We start from the raw sequence: 19,358 nt of genomic DNA, 5'->3' as shown, positions 1-19,358 counted from the left end.
ATATACCACAATATCAAGTCAAATCAATTATTCGGATGAGGGTCGTCCGAAAAGTATTTAGCCTACAAAAGAAATACTAAAATAATGAAGATACACTTGAACCGGCGACGCAACACGTCGGAATAGTATGTTTCCCCGAGTGCGGCATAGTAGGCTTCAGTGGTGAATACGGCTCAAAATTTTGCTTAACAAATTATTTTCTAAAATTTGTAAACAAAAAGAAGTCGCACGGGGTCAAACCTGGAAAATGGTGGCAGTTCATAGCCCAATTCGACCAATTTGTCCGTAGAGAAGGCGGAGGTGTGACCTGGTGCATTATCTAAGTGGAAGAGTATTTCCTTTTTAACCGTATTTAATTTAATTCACTGTAGAGTCGTTAGGCATAGGTCTTGCATTTGCGCTTAAAGTCCGGCTTTCTTTCTCATGCCAAAGTTTCATGCAGATTATGACCCATGCGATCTTTTGAAAGTACTTTTTGAGTTTTGTTATAATATGATAATATACAAACACTTAATTTTAAGGGAATGCGCATGTTTCTAAATAAGTATAGAATCCTTCTTTAGTTCGACAGAGAAGTCCACTGCTTCTACTGTTATTTGGTCTCTGGTTTGTACCAATGGACCCATATAGTCACTCCTTCGGATTGCGCTTAAACGGCTCTAAAGTGGTCTTACATTTGCGCTTAAAGTCCGGAATGCGCGAACGCGCCGACAGCTTTCTCATGCCAAAGTTTCATGCAGATTATGACCCATGCGATCTTTTGAAAATATTTTTTGAGTTTTGTTAGATAATAAACAGAGACCTCATTTTGAGAGAATGTGCAGCTTTCTATATAAGTGTGAATAAATAGTATTCTTTTAAACAAAAAATATACAAAATGTTCCTTTTTAAAATTTCTGTGCTTATTTGAGCATACTTCGCATATCCACTGAATAATAATTATTAATAGTGATAAAAACATAGTTCTAATATTCTAAACTATTGTTTATTATTGCTTAATTATTTTTTAGTACTTTATTCTTTTTAAATTGCGAAAAAAATAATTTTCAACGAAATGCAGCGACCCAAAACTCGGAAAACTGAAATTAGAATTTTTAGAACTGTTTAATAGATACTAGTTAACTATTTTTAATAAATATTCTTCATAAGAAATTCGTTATAAAAAATACAAGTACTTTGAGCATAAATCATATTTTTCACAATACCTCGTATATTTTGGTTTTACACTAAAGTTGCCAACCGTCCTGTTTTCCCAGGACAGGTCCTAGTTTTTGTAGTGTCCTGGAACGTCCTGAATACTTTTTAAGCGGTGTTCTGGGTTTTTAAATTTTAAAATTCGCGCAACTCTTCTCAAATTTTTACGTTACGACTCAAAAAGACAACAGCTGAAACGCCTTGTGGCTAACATATTTCAAGCAATGCATTTCTGAGGAACAATATGCAGAATTACAGAAAGTGGTTGAATTATGGAGGGTACAGGTAAGGAGGACTATCTCATATGGTTGCTTAGCTTAAAAACTGTCAGCTTGTAGACAGTAAATTATAATTCAAAATTTCACCAGAATGGCGCTCCTGTCGGACGAGATATCATATGATCGTTCAGTCTTCCGTTCGTCTTATTTGAATGATCTCTCTCAAATGTTTTCTACCGGGCGTGGCGCGATTTCTCGCTCATCGCTACTTTAGATAGAGTGAAGTAGGCAGTGTTAAAAAATTTTAAATAACTAGAGTCAATAATTAAATATTGGTATACAAAATCTAAACTATTCGCGTAGTACAAAATAATTTTGTAAATATAACCTAGAAAAGCTACTTTGAGATAACGCTGAATGTTAATTAATTATTATCACTTCTTTCTTTCTCTGTCCTTATTCTTGAATTTCTAGGGCTATTTAACATTTACACTCATGCGATAGTAGCGCCTCCTTAACGTAAAGAATTTGATGGACATTTTCTGTAGCACAGAGATGGTTCTCCTTACCTCTTACCCTCCATAGGTTGAATATGTATTTAGTATACCGGGTCATAACGTTAATGTCGAAAGAGTCTTTTCCCTCATAAATTCACAGTGGTCAAAAGAAAGAAATTTAGGAGAAAATTTGTTACAAACTAAAGTGTCGTTTTATATTTTAATAATTAGTTTTCAACTCTGATTATTTTAATTACTTGTATTTCATTTCAATTGTTTTCACTAGATATTTATTTAACTATTGCAACTCTATTAATGCTTTTTAAATTGAATTGTCCTGGTTTTTCCAACTTCAAATCCTAGTTTTTTAAATTTGAGGTTAGCAACCCTATTTTACACCATGAATAATTTTAATGAAGAATAATCAATTTTCTATGTTTTACTTAATACCTGTGAAAATTTAGTTTATATTTTGTTTTTACAAATAATTTTTACACTTAAGTATACTAACGCACATAAAAAGTATGCACGATCTAATCACTTCACACTTATTTGCATTGTACACTGATAAAAAAATTTTCAGCTTCCCGTCTTATCTAACCGGTTATCATTTGATAAATGTGACAACTGAGAAATAAAAATCACATTCTGTTGTGTGTTCCCCCCTCCAATTACAAATAGAGATGGAGTAGACATTTTTTAAAATATTATAATGGAACGAAATGGAACTATATAATCTACGCAAATTATAATATAAAATGGTTAGTTTCGCCACGTTTCTGTTGTCATTTGAGAGAGAGAGAGAGAAAGAGACTCGATCGGCGGGATAAGTGGGATAAACTACATTTTAAGATTAGCCCCGACAAAGGAAAAAAATTTCTCTGCAGGGGCATTCCTGGGTTGTTAAAAGGAGCGTGAGTCCGCCTGAGAGATGAAACTTTGAAATTAGTAACGCCATCTATTGGTGAAATTATAAATCTTTTTTGTTTCTCGTAGTATCATCTAATAGTAACATTTCAAGCTTTAACTTAAAAGCTTCACGAGGGGTGGATACTAAGTGGAAACTCGCTAAAGTTAACGACTGTCATCTGTTTAGCCAGAAGCCTATTCTATCGAATGCGATGTATTCCGTGTCTGTAGACAAACCAGTGTAGCCGTGGACCTCGTTTGTATAGAGGCTATTCTTTATTTTGTCGTAAAAACAATCGATGTAGAAAGAGAGCATTGGATTGTTATTAAATTTCACATGAAACTTAAACAAACAGCAACTGGAACTTATAATTTATCGAAAAAAGTGAATGGTAATGAATGTTTGACGCGTCCACGCGTTTTCGGTTGGTTTAAGCGTTTTCAAGATGGCCGAGGAAATATTGAAGATGATTCACGTTCGGGTCGTCTTTCCACGTCAAAAATATCGAAAAAATCGGTGATCGTATTGGATTTGATCATTAGTTGAGTATTTGTGCGATTACTGAATCTCTGCGGCAAATTTTACATAAAAATTTTAATATTCGAAAAGTGTATGGTGCCTTTTTCCGCACTGTCCGTCAAGGGGTTTCTAACCATATACTGACTAACCAACGTCTCAGTGTAAGACCACCCAACTTATTCGCCGGATCTTATACCGTGTGACTTCTACCTCTTTCATAAGGTCAAATTTTCATTAAAAGGAACAAGATTTGAGTCTGTTAAAGCTGTAAAGTAAAAAGCAGCGCGCCTTGTGAAGGAGCTGACAGAAAATTACTTCCTGCGCTGTTTTGAACAGTGAAAAATTCGCATGGATTCGATTGAAGCATGTATTTTCACCAAAAGCGAGATAATATGAGAAATTTCAAACCAATACGTTAATTATAAACAGAGTGAGTTTATTAAAGTGTGATAAAAAAGTAATTTGGTGGAAAGAGATTTAAGATAAATGAAAAGTTACAGACACATAGTTTCCGAAAGATTATTCTATAGATGGTTTGAAAAAAATTAAAAGTCTTTAGATTATATGCAGATGATGTTGGAAAATGAAATATTTTTTCATACCAGATTAGCTTTTTAAATTGAAAATTCACACAGCTCTTCAGCTAACAATACGTTTGATTAAATGTATAAGTGTTTCAATTTCCAAGAAATATTCCGTTTGTGGTTCTCAAAATAATGAATAATTAAAAATGAGACGTGTAGCAGTTTCAAAAATGAACGTCCACCTTCATATATGGTACATTCAGATTATGAAATGAGGGAGTATAACTTTTGATTGTGTTAAAACAATTTAATATTTAATCATTGGCGTACGTGATCAGCAATGAGGAAATCCGCATTTCTAGGCGATTGATACGTTTGTAGTTAGCTCGGTGGAGGTAGGGATTAAAATATTAACTCGTATAGTATATCCTCATATTTTAAATAATAATCCAGGATATGAACCAGCGGTTTTACCACCTACAATATATATAAAAATGAATTGCTGTTCGTTAGTCTAAAAATCGACAACGGCTGGACCGATTTGGCTAATTCTGGTCTTGAATTATTTGTGCAAGTCCAGAGAAAGTTTAAAAGGTGAATAAATATGAAAATGCTGGGTATTAAATAAAAACAATTTTGGTTTTCCTTGATGTTTTGTTACAAATTAAATTTCTGAACGCAACAATAATATTTGACAGTTGATAACCAACTAATATGTCGATCCATCCTCCATGTCAATCGATACCTCAGACAAACAATTCATTCTTCTATCTCTGTGAGTAACGATCACCGTTATTTGCGAGAGAACTTTCTTTACTTCGATGATTCTTTGTGATATTGACATTTCAAGTTATGTGCTCTAGTTTTTGTTGATTTTTTGTGATAGTGACACTTTACTGCTAACACGCGAGTAGTTTTGAAACAAGATAAACCAGAAAATGTTTTGCGAAACAGTTGTTAGACATTGGAAATAATCCTAGACCGGACTCATCACATTACCCACAGATTTCAATGACATCACAGACTCAAAACAGGAGCTTATTCAGCGTGTTTTTTCCAGATATAGCGCAACAGTTGAATAACCATAATTGGCTGAGTGAACGAGCAATATTGGCGGCGAAAATTAAAGATGCCGAGGATCTCAATGCGACCATTCAAAATTTTCTTCCGGGACAGTTGGTTTCCTTCAAATCAGTCGATATCGTTTTCAATCAAGATAACGTAATCAACTATCCCACGGAGTTTTTAAATTAACTGGAAATGCCTGGATTAAAACCTCACAATTTACAGTTGTCATCATGCTGCGTAACATTAATCAACTGGCTGTGAAAAAGGTGATGACTAACGTCATTGAGTCAACAATCAAAGGAAAAAAGGATGTCTGGATCCCGCCTATACCGATATTTGTAATTTCACATTAAATATCAGAAATGTGTCGAAACTTCTCTATTTTGATGACTAGTAATTAGTAAATTAATTGTCAAAAACGTTCAATTATCTCTTATTAAGTAGAAGTGTATATTATTGTGAAAAGTTTGGTTGTGGTTTTGCCATGATATTGCATGCACCAAACCATTTCATCTCAAACCCTATATAGTTAATAATCAGTCTCCAGAACTGAGTTGTAGAACTCATAAAGAAATTTCAAGCAGCAGATCGCCAGAGCTTTGGAAAAACTGCGTTGAACATGTTATCAAAGAAGAAGATGAGTATGTGATATCACTCTCTTTACTGCCCTTCATAATTCAATCAAATTATGACTCTAATTCAGACGATTCTGACTACCATTATTATTTATAAAGATACTTTGGAATTGAAATGTTTTTTTCTTTTGTTTTTGCTTTGAAATTTCGTTTTCCAGAAAAAACAACGAATGGGAGATGAAAAGGATTCAGTTTACGTCTGGTACCCTGTTTAAACCAAACTCTCTTACAGGCAATTACATTTTACTCGTCTATTTGACTTTTAACGAATAATTTCTCGCATAAGACATATTTTTCAAAGTAGTATTTATAAAAATAACAAATTTATAAAATGAGGTGTCTACGCCTATGGTAGATCAAACAATATGGTCGATAAGGGTTTTATATAAGTTTTTATAATCTGCATTTGATATTGGAAGAACTATAATCTGAACAAATTTGAAATTCTCGAATACTTGATAAAAATAACCGAAAATCTATTATAAAAATGATTGTAAAACTTTTAATGAATGATAATGTAAAAATTCATTTCTTAGACAGGGAAGGCGTCGGAATCCTTTCTAACAATCACTCTGAAAATGTTCTCGGCGCGATAATTTGCCGGAGGTTAATTATTATTCGCACTTCCGTATTTTTTATCTCGCACAACAACCTATAAATAATAAAGTTCACTGTAACCAACTGGAATTTAATGATTTCAAATTTTTTAAGAGTAGATTTTTTTATAGGTCTTCGATATCGGGTTTGAAATCCGGCTTATGGCGCCATAAGTATGATGTCAGTTATTTTAATTAGGTAATCCATACATACCTTCGATTAAAGAGAGGCTACAATAAAGCGGTTTTTTCAAATTTATTAACTATGGACGTTTTTTTGCCAACAATTTTCAACAACTTTTTATTTTTTAATCAATAATGTAATCACTTTCGTTATCAACTTTATTTTGCCATCTAGTGTGGAAATTTTCAATGCCAGACCAATAAATATCCATTTGTTTTAATCAATAATGTAATTACCTTCGTTATCAACTTTATTTTGCCATCTAGTGTGAAAATTTTCAATGCCAGACCAATAAATATCCATTTGTTTTAATCAATAATGTAATTACCTTCATTATCAACTTCATTTTGCACTCTAGTGTGAAAATTTTCAATGCCAGACCAATAAATATCCATTTGTTTTAATCAATAATGTAATTACCTTCGTTATCAACTTTATTTTGCCACCTAGTGTGAAAATTTTCAATGCCAGACCAATAAATATCCATTTGTTTTAATCAATAATGTAATTACCTTCATTATCAACTTCATTTTGCACTCTAGTGTGAAAATTTTCAATGCCAGACCAATAAATATCCATTTGTTTTAATCAATAATGTAATTACCTTCATTATCAACTTCATTTTGCACTCTAGTGTGAAAATTTTCAATGCCAGACCAATAAATATCAATTTGTTTTAATCAATAATGTAATTACCTTCATTATCAACTTCATTTTGCACTGTAGTGTGAAAATTTTCCATGCCAGACTAATAAATATCCATTTGTTTTAATCAATAATGTAATTACCTTCGTTATCAACTTTATTTTGCCATCTAGTGTAAAAATTTTCAATGCCAGACCAATAAATATCCATTTGTTTTAATCAATAATGTAATTACCTTCGTTATCAACTTTATTTTGCCATCTAGTGTGAAAATTTTCAATGCCAGACCAATAAATATCCATTTGTTTTAATCAATAATGTAATTACCTTCATTATCAACTTCATTTTGCACTCTAGTGTGAAAATTTTCAATGCCAGACCAATAAATATCCATTTGTTTTAATCAATAATGTAATTACCTTCGTTATCAACTTTATTTTGCCATCTAGTGTGAAAATTTTCAATGCCAGACCAATAAATATCCATTTGTTTTAATCAATAATGTAATTACCTTCGTTATCAACTTTATTTTGCCATCTAGTGTGAAAATTTTCAATGCCAGACCAATAAATATCCATTTGTTTTAATCAATAATGTAATTACCTTCGTTATCAACTTTATTTTGCCATCTAGTGTGAAAATTTTCAATGCCAGACCAATAAATATCCATTTGTTTTAATCAATAATGTAATTACCTTCGTTATCAACTTTATTTTGCCATCTAGTGTGAAAATTTTCAATGCCAGACCAATAAATATCCATTTGTTTTAATCAATAATGTAATTACCTTCGTTATCAACTTTATTTTGCCATCTAGTGTGAAAATTTTCAATGCCAGACCAATAAATATCCATTTGTTTTAATCAATAATGTAATTACCTTCATTATCAACTTCATTTTGCACTCTAGTGTGAAAATTTTCAATGCCAGACCAATAAATATCCATTTGTTTTAATCAATAATGTAATTACCTTCGTTATCAACTTCATTTTGCACTCTAGTGTGAAAATTTTCAATGCCAGACCAATAAATATCCATTTGTTTTAATCAATAATGTAATTACCTTCGTTATCAACTTTATTTTGCCATCTAGTGTGAAAATTTTCAATGCCAGACCAATAAATATCCATTTGTTTTAATCAATAATGTAATTACCTTCATTATCAACTTCATTTTGCACTCTAGTGTGAAAATTTTCAATGCCAGACCAATAAATATCCATTTGTTTTAATCAATAATGTAATTACCTTCGTTATCAACTTTATTTTGCCATCTAGTGTAAAAATTTTCAATGCCAGACCAATAAATATCCATTTGTTTTAATCAATAATGTAATTACCTTCGTTATCAACTTTATTTTGCCATCTAGTGTGAAAATTTTCAATGCCAGACCAATAAATATCCATTTGTTTTAATCAATAATGTAATTACCTTCATTATCAACTTCATTTTGCACTCTAGTGTGAAAATTTTCAATGCCAGACCAATAAATATCCATTTGTTTTAATCAATAATGTAATTACCTTCGTTATCAACTTTATTTTGCCATCTAGTGTGAAAATTTTCAATGCCAGACCAATAAATATCCATTTGTTTTAATCAATAATGTAATTACCTTCATTATCAACTTCATTTTGCACTCTAGTGTGAAAATTTTCAATGCCAGACCAATAAATATCCATTTGTTTTAATCAATAATGTAATTACCTTCGTTATCAACTTTATTTTGCCACCTAGTGTGAAAATTTTCAATGCCAGACCAATAAATATCCATTTGTTTTAATCAATAATGTAATTACCTTCATTATCAACTTCATTTTGCACTCTAGTGTGAAAATTTTCAATGCCAGACCAATAAATATCCATTTGTTTTAATCAATAATGTAATTACCTTCGTTATCAACTTTATTTTGCCATCTAGTGTGAAAATTTTCAATGCCAGACCAATAAATATCCATTTGTTTTAATCAATAATGTAATTACCTTCGTTATCAACTTTATTTTGCCATCTAGTGTGAAAATTTTCAATGCCAGACCAATAAATATCCATTTGTTTTAATCAATAATGTAATTACCTTCGTTATCAACTTTATTTTGCCATCTAGTGTGAAAATTTTCAATGCCAGACCAATAAATATCCATTTGTTTTAATCAATAATGTAATTACCTTCATTATCAACTTCATTTTGCACTCTAGTGTGAAAATTTTCAATGCCAGACCAATAAATATCCATTTGTTTTAATCAATAATGTAATTACCTTCGTTATCAACTTTATTTTGCCATCTAGTGTAAAAATTTTCAATGCCAGACCAATAAATATCCATTTGTTTTAATCAATAATGTAATTACCTTCGTTATCAACTTTATTTTGCCATCTAGTGTGAAAATTTTCAATGCCAGACCAATAAATATCCATTTGTTTTAATCAATAATGTAATTACCTTCATTATCAACTTCATTTTGCACTCTAGTGTGAAAATTTTCAATGCCAGACCAATAAATATCCATTTGTTTTAATCAATAATGTAATTACCTTCGTTATCAACTTTATTTTGCCATCTAGTGTGAAAATTTTCAATGCCAGACCAATAAATATCCATTTGTTTTAATCAATAATGTAATTACCTTCATTATCAACTTCATTTTGCACTCTAGTGTGAAAATTTTCAATGCCAGACCAATAAATATCCATTTGTTTTAATCAATAATGTAATTACCTTCGTTATCAACTTTATTTTGCCATCTAGTGTAAAAATTTTCAATGCCAGACCAATAAATATCCATTTGTTTTAATCAATAATGTAATTACCTTCGTTATCAACTTTATTTTGCCATCTAGTGTGAAAATTTTCAATGCCAGACCAATAAATATCCATTTGTTTTAATCAATAATGTAATTACCTTCATTATCAACTTCATTTTGCACTCTAGTGTGAAAATTTTCAATGCCAGACCAATAAATATCCATTTGTTTTAATCAATAATGTAATTACCTTCGTTATCAACTTTATTTTGCCACCTAGTGTGAAAATTTTCAATGCCAGACCAATAAATATCCATTTGTTTTAATCAATAATGTAATTACCTTCATTATCAACTTCATTTTGCACTCTAGTGTGAAAATTTTCAATGCCAGACCAATAAATATCAATTTGTTTTAGAGTAAAATATCTAGAGATGACATTTTGAACATCATCCAAACTTTCAAATCTTTTACCACCAAGAAAGTGCTACAGCGATCAGAATAAATGGAAATCGGAGTTTCCATATTATGGTGGAGAAAGCAGCAGCTCCAATTCCAATTCATATCGTATCTTCTTGCTTTGTCGTGCTGCAGAATAATAACTGTTGCAATCTCAGGATAATTTTCGATTTACTCGATGTAATTGTTCTTAATGAAGCTCTAAATTAACAGTTTCTCCAAGTTTCCACACTAAAAAATGGATAATTTTGCGTAAACTCTACCAAACACAAAATAAGAGCTTTTTAGAGATGTCCACCTGGTTTCGCAGTACTTCGTGGTGATTCATTTGGAGATCCACTGCCTTTTACGTTTTGGATTCCATTTATTTATCGAAATGAAAACTACATCAATTTACAAAAGGGTGGTTATAGAATTATTATCTACTCATGGCAAACATAAGATGATTCAGAGGAAGAATCAATGACCTTTGAGCAAACCTTCTACTTTTGTTGTTCAATAAAGTGTCTCTAAGATTGGGACGAAATTTATAATAATGTTTTATGCATATTTTCTAACGAATATCGTTGTTATTGGGAAATAAAATTTAATACAGGGTATATTTTAATTAGTGTCCCTCTATTAATTCGGCCCTGGATTTACCGCGTTTGACTGATTCTTGTAGTCGTTAATTTCAGCTGCAAACCCTGCTTGAAACTATCAGAAAATTTCATAACAAGTAGCTGAAGACAGTGGTGTCAAATTTGACATGAACGAGTAAATAGAATCGATACTAATTTTTTCTACGACCGTGCGTTTTAATCCACTTTCCCGCACGCATTTTAGTTTTGAAAGTGTCACTTTCCCGCACTAGTGCGGGAAAGTGACATTCTTCAAAGGAGAAACAACTATTAAATCACCCGGGTTTGATATCAGTTGCTACGACAACCCAAGCGTGTAATTGTTACTAAAACGTCAAAGTTGTTCAAAACGTCTTGGAAGTGACCGAATAAGAACAATCTTCTTCTAAATTAAATCACATTAAACCGGATCCGATATAATAATATTAATGGATTCATCCGACGAAGAAATTCCCGAAGCCATTTTGAACATGGTATAAGGAGAAAGGGGCCAAAACTTATAAGGAAGAGATATTTCTGGCGTATTTTTCAGACTCAAGTAAGGTTTTGAAATCTAATACATTATGGTCCCACTATTCGATGGTAAGAAGTTTCTCTGTTCTACAAATGACTTAAAACTGTTGCCGTCACCGTCATCTTTATGCGACCTGCAACCGATGCCATCCTCACCGACGACATCTACCTTCCAGTTGAAACCAAATAACTCCACTGGGCCGGCAATTCTTACTAGTCTAGAGAATACCACAAATTGTGTTTTCAATATTAATATTTATAATAATTAGTAGTTTTTAGTTAAAAGTTTTTGATGTTCGTGAGAAGTATGAACATCATATCTCAATTAAGGCCGGTTCACAAACTTAACTTTCCGTTTACCGTTGCCGTTTGCTGATAAGAAAATAAAAACATTGGAATGCATAAGACCATTCATAGTTGCAGTTTGACGTCGCCGTCTGCCGTTGATGACATAAATAAAAAAACGTAAACGAATTTTATCTTTTTTTTGTTCTCGGCAGTTTGTAGCAGCTTTGGTAGCTATAGAAAAACTCTTCGTTATTTTCGATAATATCGTCCATAAATACCGAGACACAGACAAAACCACAGAAATATCACGAAAACAAAAAGCAGTACATACGTCAAAAAAGATAACAAAATTTTTAGGTTAACGGCAGAAACGTCAAGTTTATGAATAGGGTAAATAGACGTCAAACGTCACGCGCAAACGTAAAGTCAAGTTTATGAATCGGCCTTTAGTGTGTGCTTACGACGCGGAAAGTTTTTCTGGCGATATCGTCTATAGAAAAAATTCAAAAAAAGAGTTTGCTTGAACTTATGTGTTTTTAATTGAATCAAGGCTATGGAATCGTTGCAAGTCTTTTGTTGAATCTAATTTATCGCTAACGCAAATATCTGCTTGGCACAAAGCATTCAGTGAAGGTCGGAAGTCGACGAGTCGCCCATCCACCTCTGTTAACGACGATAACATCAAAAAAGTTTAAGAAATGGTGCTTTAAAATCATCGTTCCGTGATATGGCTGAGGCTCTCAATATTTCTTACCGATTTTCTCAATTTATTTCGGTCAATATTTTGGGTATGAATCGTGTTGATGCTAGGCTCGTACAAAAAGACCTGAATCTTTAGCAAAAATAACGTCGTAAAGGTATCAAAAGAAATGCTTAGCAATGTAGCTAAAAACTATTCATTAATCAAACGTATCGTACCAAAAGTTGATACTCATTGTTTGTTCAGATTTTGTTCAATATGAATTCATTCCAGAGGGTCAAACGGTGGATAATGAGTACCATTGGACTAATTCAAGGAATCTATAAATCGCCACTTGGAGCATTGTGGAACATTAAAAATTATGAGAAATATTTTTTCTCTCATTGAATAGATAACAATAACTATTTTTAATATTTGACGAATATGCTAGTTGTGATTATTTCATTTAAAATTGAAATATCAGCCCGGATTTCCTGTTAAGTGGGCAAAGTTCGGAATTTCAATGGAATACATGAAGTCTTCTAAACTATGAAGTGAATATTACAAATAATAACGCAGGCAAAAAGATGATAGTCGCGGAAAATTTTTGATCACTCGCCTTTCCTACAGAGAATTCAGGCCCGAGTCAAGGATTATCATCAAGATATCCCATTTTAATTTCTATTGAATTTGACAGACTTTCTGGGGCTTGGTGGTATATCTACAGAATACTCCTCAAAATAGGCGAGTTTTTCTTGCTTTGAAAACACACTATTTTCTTCCAAGTCGAATTATTCGGTGAAATGAAATGTGGATGTCGACGCCGGGAGCGAATATCTTGCCTTTCCCGAAGAACGAGGGAAAACCCTAAAAGCACCGACGTGGATCAGAAATGAACGTCAATAAATGCTTTCAAATAAATTTCCATTACTCTAAGGTTACAACCGATGTGGCTACTTTGAGATTTATGAAAGAAAATATCGTGGAGTTCTAGATAATAAAACCAAAGGTATATCTGGAAACTTTGGTAGGTTGATTTATCACCAAAGTGAACCTCAACCAAAAGCAATGATTGACGAGGATCTGCAGGGGATGAAGTTCGAAGTAGCTTTAACCTACCTACAAAAGGTCTATCTTCAGGAAAATGGAAAACAAAACTGCGTAGAAAACGGAATACTGCAGAGTACTACGTAAATGTAAAAGGCAACCGTCGCGTGACTTCTGCAAAGTCGTGGAAAATACACCAAGCGTCGCTAGAACAAGTAAAGTTCCAGCAAATGACTATAGCAATGGAATATGTGAGCTTAAGAAGATTTTACCTGGACTAGCACACACGGTGCAACATAGTCGCTACTCTTAGAAATTTATTTTCCAGGCTCCACCGTCATAAAAGGAAGCAGACTCTGCCAGAAGATTAAAATGCTAAAGCGAAGCTTTTGAAAGATCGTTTCCCGAATCTTTACGACAGAAAGTATCTATAAAATCTTTCAAACTGTACAAATCTTCAAAAAAGGGCGGAATCTACCCGATTCTATTCCAAAAAGAACTACCAATCCCTATAAGGAGACTTATAGTTTTCTTTCGTGCTGGCTTCACGTGGAGTTACATCCCTAAGTGTTGACGAGACTTTGGAGTAAACTTTATCCCCAAAGCAGGGAGAAGATCCAGCTTAGAAGCGAAATCCTGTTGTCTCTTCTCTTCCCTAAATAGTCTAACCAGGAAACTGTGAAAAGCTATAGAATATAATTAGATCTATGTGCCTTTATAGATATTGAATGTGCCTTCTCTATCACGCCAAGACCTTCCATTTATCAGGCACTGGTAAGACGAGAAGTCGAACCAAGCATGGTGGCATGGATTATGAATAGTCGCTTTTTCAATATCAATCTAGGGGAAGAAGCAATAACTGCAAAACCGGGAGACGACTGCCTATCGCTACTACTATGATCATTAGTAGTCAATCATCTGCTTATAATCTAACGAAATCAGGATATGTAATCTGAGGAGGAGCCGATGACTTGGCTCAGAGATGGTAAGTCAATGAAGAACTGGGAGAAACAAATACGTTCCAAAAATACTTAGAACTAACTCTTGAGTCAGTTATTACATATCTCGGGGTGACCTTCGATCAGAGACTCACATGGAAACCACACCTTCGAAGAATGGACGGACGAACATGGGGCATAGAAAACAAAATGATGAACTGGATGTATGAATCGATTGTGTGACCTATCATAAGCTGTACACATCTTTCATAAAGGGGGCCCAGAACAAAAACCAGAATGAGGAAAAACCCTAGACACGATCATGTCCCACGGCAGCGCTACAAATCATTTTAGTCTTTGCCTTGAAGACCTTCATAGAAAATGGAGAATAAAGCAATCTGACTGGGCATATTACCATTTTAAATATATCCAGGAACCAAACTAGCTATCCCAATGGGCTTAGAACCTTCCATTTACCAGGCGGAAGCATACGCTATCCTTAGATGCGCCCAACATAACTATCGTAGTGCAAAGATATTTATCAGTTAGCAGAGCAGCCCTACAGGTACTCGACTATTATAAAATTGAGTAAAAGCATCGAATCTGAACTCAATGGGTACAAACAATAAAGCTACTCTATGTGGATACCTGGGTACACCGGAGTACATGATAATGAATAAGCGAAAAAAGGCGGAATAATTCCTTTTATAAAACCACAGCCTTTCATAGAATTTCCAAAAAGCCACCAAGTCATTGTCGTTGGGAAAACGAGAGAAAAATCAGACTCCAGATCTCACTATTTATTGGACACTGTCCGGAAAACTACCATCTGAAGAACATCGGAGAAACTACCGACAGCTCTTGTCGTTTCTGTAAGGAACCAAATTCTGTAAGTGCGAGGATGTCTATAGACAAAGGATGCTTCTAATAGCTAGAAGAGATAAGTACTATAATCCCCAGATATGCTCACGTTGCTAACTGACTGGTAAAATTCCGGGGTACTCAATAGATCAAAATGTTAGCGAGTTAGATTCACGGTCTTCACGTCCTAACTCATCTAATCTAATCTTGCATGTATAGAAATAGCCCATTGTAAACTTCCGACTTGAGGATGTTGAGCCTCAACAAAAAGCTCTGGGATCTAGTTTGTGGTAAGAAGTCTAGCTCCAATTCTTCTTTTTAGCTCATGTTGTAATTGTTCCATCGGATTTAAGTCTATACTGGCCACTCCGCAATCCTAAAACCGACTTCTGCAATGTAATCTTGCACGATTCTAGTGGTGTGCGGCCTTACATTGTCATGCATAAAGCTAAATTCGTCTCCAAATGAAGTCGACGTAAGGCACCACATGAATATCTGTCAGTTGTTAAACCTCTACGAATGAACGCGGGGTTAGATCGTGCTCCTATAGAAATTGCCCCCAGATCATGGAGGAACCACTTCCATAAGTACTTTTCAAAGCAGCAATTTGGAAATCGCTTTTTTGGTCTTCTTCTACCATATTCTGGTCTCATCTGAAAGCAGAACAGGTTCCTATTGTTTTAACGTCCAATTCAAATGAACCTGTTCAAAACTCTGACGTGCTGGTAATTTTTGAACCAATCGCAGGTGTTTTAGGGGTCAGGTTGTTTTCCTGCAGTCTTCGTCTTACTGTCCACTGACTAATAGTCGCACCTCACGAAGCTGTCGTTGCAATTGAACGGCATTAAAAGATGACGGTTGTTGCGGTCATCACGAGCGGTTGTAAATCGCCTTCTGCCTGTTCCAGGTCGCCTATAAAACGATCCAGTCTCTCGCGGGTTATATCCCATTGTCCAGCTGACCAACGTATGAAAAGTTATGGCAGGATAAAGAACAACGCTGATCGAATTTTAGCACGGTAGAAAAAACTAGGAAAGAATTTTTTAGAAAATTAATTTTTTATTATTTTTAATAGCTAAAACGAAACCATAACCTAAAATAAAATATTCCAGAAACATGTTAATCCTGTGACGGTTCAGACGAAACTGCTTCTCGATTTTCATAAGCCCAAAATCCGTGAAATTCTATTATAATACTAACGAAAGTTTCCCCTTGTCCACACGCCAAGAGATCTGATAAAGTTATTTTCTCAGGATCTTTCGGCCGAACCATATCGAACAATTCATCTTTGACATATTGAAAAGATACAGGAATTGCTCCATGGGCCTTCATCTGATCTTGTATAGCTCTGTAATATGAAAGAGTTTAATAAATAAATTAATAAACTAATGAGACTAAAAATTGGATTCACATTATATAAAGATCTTGCAGCCATCACTCACCACACTGAAAGACTCTCTTATACTCCAGCACTAGTCTAGAGCATACCTTTTCAGCTGTTATAGCTTATAGCTGCATGAGCAGATCGAAATTTTACGGTGGCGTCGATTGTGTATCACGCGTCCGCATTTCATCACAGCGAATACTTCGGCTTGGAAGACGGTAGCGTGTTCACCAAGCGAAAAAGATTCGTTTATTTTGAGATGTCCTCCGCAGCAATCAACAGCGGCCAAGTCATTCCTTCTAGAACCGTCTGTGTACAGGTGATCGCTGCTTATCGAAATGATTATGACATCCACCTGTGGCCCATATTTTTACTTGCCCGCAGTTTTTTGTGGATGTACAGCCTGTTGGCTGTTCTCATGGTTTTGAATTGTATAGCAAGATCCAGAGGTGTAAGGTCTAGTAAGACCTCAAGAGCCCTAGTTGGGGCCGTACGCACGAATTCTGTGATGCTGGGGCACGCAAGATGTTGAACTCTGTCCAGTCGCGCTTTTGTCTTCACTTTCTCTGTGCAGGACCACCAAACGATGGCCCCATATGTGAGAAGAGGTTTGACCATTGAGGTATAAACCCAGTGGAGGTTCTTAGATGAAAGACCCCTTAGTTTAAACAGAACAATTTTGTTTAGTAAGCAAATATGTAACTAACTTTTTTTTGGGTTTTTGTAATAATTCAATCAATTTGTATTTGAGTCTATAAAGTTCTTTCTCATAATTATGCAGCTAAAAGTGATTAGGTGGTAGAATTGCATGTATACTTATGTTAAATCTAGCCACTCCTGTTGTAAACTTCATAAATTGAATTTTGTACACATATCAGACCAATAAAAACAATTAATTATTATTACATTGAAATAGTGAGAAATATACAACTTAAATTATTTAATTCTTACCTGAAAAAGTAATTCAAAGTAAAGGCATCGAGATATCCACAGTTCTTAATATCTAATATCCTAAACAAATATGCCAGTGCCTGCGGTTCGCTTCTATTTTCTAAGGCAAGCACTAAATCTAAATACGTTTTATAATCCATTTCACCAGCATATGTTAGACAAGTCTGAAATACTCTATCTAAAAATGGTTCAGTAAGAGTTCCTGACCCATAACCAGATAATTCTGATTTGCTCAACATGCCGTTCTGATCTCTGTCTAAATTCAAATAATGTCCATATACTCTAAAAGCTGAAGGAGCACTAAACCAATTCTGCTCTTGCAATTCTTTACTTAAATCTTCATCTCGAAGTTCTAATAAATCATCAAGAAACGAGCAAGCTAGAATATCTAAAATTCGCACTCTGCCAGCTCTAAGCACATCGAGAAAAAATAAAAATTTTCTAACTGCTGTACAAACATAAAAACTGTGAAAGGACTTCTCTAATCCTTCTAATTGCGGAAGGGTTGGCAATAATTCTGTTATGTAGTTTTCCAATTCTGATTCTGTGAGGTAGCCTTGACCAGTACCATCATACAAAGACAATCCTATTCTTGTTTGGTCTAACCATACTTTTCTCATAACATAGTTAAATAAAGACATTGTAGAAACTCTTCCTTGAACATCACCCTGCTGTAATTTGCCAAATACCATTGATGTTAAATAAGGTTTCACTTTTGGCCCAGCTAGACTTGCCACTTTCTGGAAATCTGTATAATTTATTAATTGTTCTTCTGGGTTACTTTGATTCTGATCTAAAAGTCCCCATAATTCTTTTAACTCATCATTGCTCAACAGTTGTAAATTCTTTCTTTTCAGTAAATTTGACCTACTTTCTTCTCGTAATTTAGATCGAAGCGGCTCATTTTCTTTAGGAATTTTATTATAAAACTTGGGAATTCTTTTTTCAATTGCAGGATCTTTTTTACACCATTCCCCTAAATATTTTGTGAAGTAATGGCTTTCGATTTGATCAGTTTCTTTTTCCGTTTCTTTAGTATCTACAAAAATGTGAGGTAAGGATTTGTTTATTCACACTATTTACATTCACCTTCTAATCGTTTTATTTTTTGTTTTAAAATATCTTTTAAATCCATTTTTACAATTTCTACATTAAAATTTCAAATAATGTTTGTTTACAAGCTTGTCATTGAGTACCTTTCAATTTATCTATGGCCTGTCCAACAAAATAGACAATTATGAGATGTTCAAATATTCTAACAAAAATTCTCGTATCTTCTGAAACTTTATTAGCAATTTACTTGAGGAAACAAAGGGGGGCTTGTAGTTAATATTAATATTTACTCAGGGGTCAATCTCTTCACTTCTAGTAGAGTTGGAGTGAATAAAACATGGTGCATATGTCCATTTTTTCTATTACCCACGTAATATAAAGTATTCGGTTAGGGTAGGTAATATCATTGAACAAAGAATAGTATAGTAGGTTAACCTTATGAGGATATCATTTGACGAGGTGGACGCCACCAATAGATGGCAGTGGAGAGTTGGCGTCCACAGCATGTCTTTTCTTACTGTACGTCGTAGCTTGAATTACGTGTTTTTTTAACTTTGGTTGCCAAATTACCTCAATAACAGATGGCGCCAAAATTATTTAAAATATTATATTCAACCCTTAAGCTGTGATGCAAAGTTTCTTATTTTGGGTGCCTATAGCAAAGTTGCAATTTGAGTTCATTATTGTATTGTGTTCGTTGTGTTACTATTGAGTTTCGTTGGTTGTGTATTTGGATTATTTTTTTATTTGAGAATCTTTGAACTTGGATATATATTTCATTTTCAAGGTAAGTGGATATTATTACAATAATTATACATCACTACTCTCTT

The 19,358-nt window shown here is 33.8% G+C and overlaps 1 protein-coding gene across 1 annotated transcript; it reads right to left on the bottom strand.

The window, feature by feature from the left end:
• Positions 1-16,179: 16,179 nt before the first annotated feature.
• On the bottom strand, positions 16,180-18,819 carry LOC130452934 (serine/threonine-protein phosphatase 2A regulatory subunit B'' subunit gamma-like). Its single transcript, XM_056792473.1, has 3 exons — positions 18,565-18,819; positions 17,476-18,514; positions 16,180-16,488 (listed from the first exon to the last, which is right to left on the bottom strand). Exons 1-3 carry the CDS (start codon positions 18,608-18,610, stop codon positions 16,260-16,262), a joined length of 1,314 nt encoding a protein of 437 aa, XP_056648451.1. The 5' UTR covers positions 18,611-18,819; the 3' UTR covers positions 16,180-16,259.
• Between the last annotated feature and the right edge of the window lie 539 nt (positions 18,820-19,358).

The sequence above is a fragment of the Diorhabda sublineata genome, chromosome 2, assembly GCF_026230105.1.
Source record: "Diorhabda sublineata isolate icDioSubl1.1 chromosome 2, icDioSubl1.1, whole genome shotgun sequence".
Classification (NCBI taxonomy): domain Eukaryota; kingdom Metazoa; phylum Arthropoda; class Insecta; order Coleoptera; family Chrysomelidae; genus Diorhabda; species Diorhabda sublineata.
The sequence above is the reverse complement of the archived record's forward strand: the minus strand, read 5'-3'. Positions and strand labels throughout refer to the sequence as shown.

Excerpts from the sequence above, each read along its gene's own strand:
- LOC130452934 (XM_056792473.1), bottom strand. The coding sequence starts at position 18,610 with ATGGATTTAAAAGATATTTTAAAACAAAAAATAAAACGATTAGAAG. Across the intron at positions 18,515-18,564 it reads AAAAATAAAACGATTAGAAG|ATACTAAAGAAACGGAAAAA; the intron begins GTGAATGTAAAT and ends ACATTTTTGTAG. Across the intron at positions 16,489-17,475 it reads ACTTTGAATTACTTTTTCAG|AGCTATACAAGATCAGATGA; the intron begins GTAAGAATTAAA and ends TTCATATTACAG.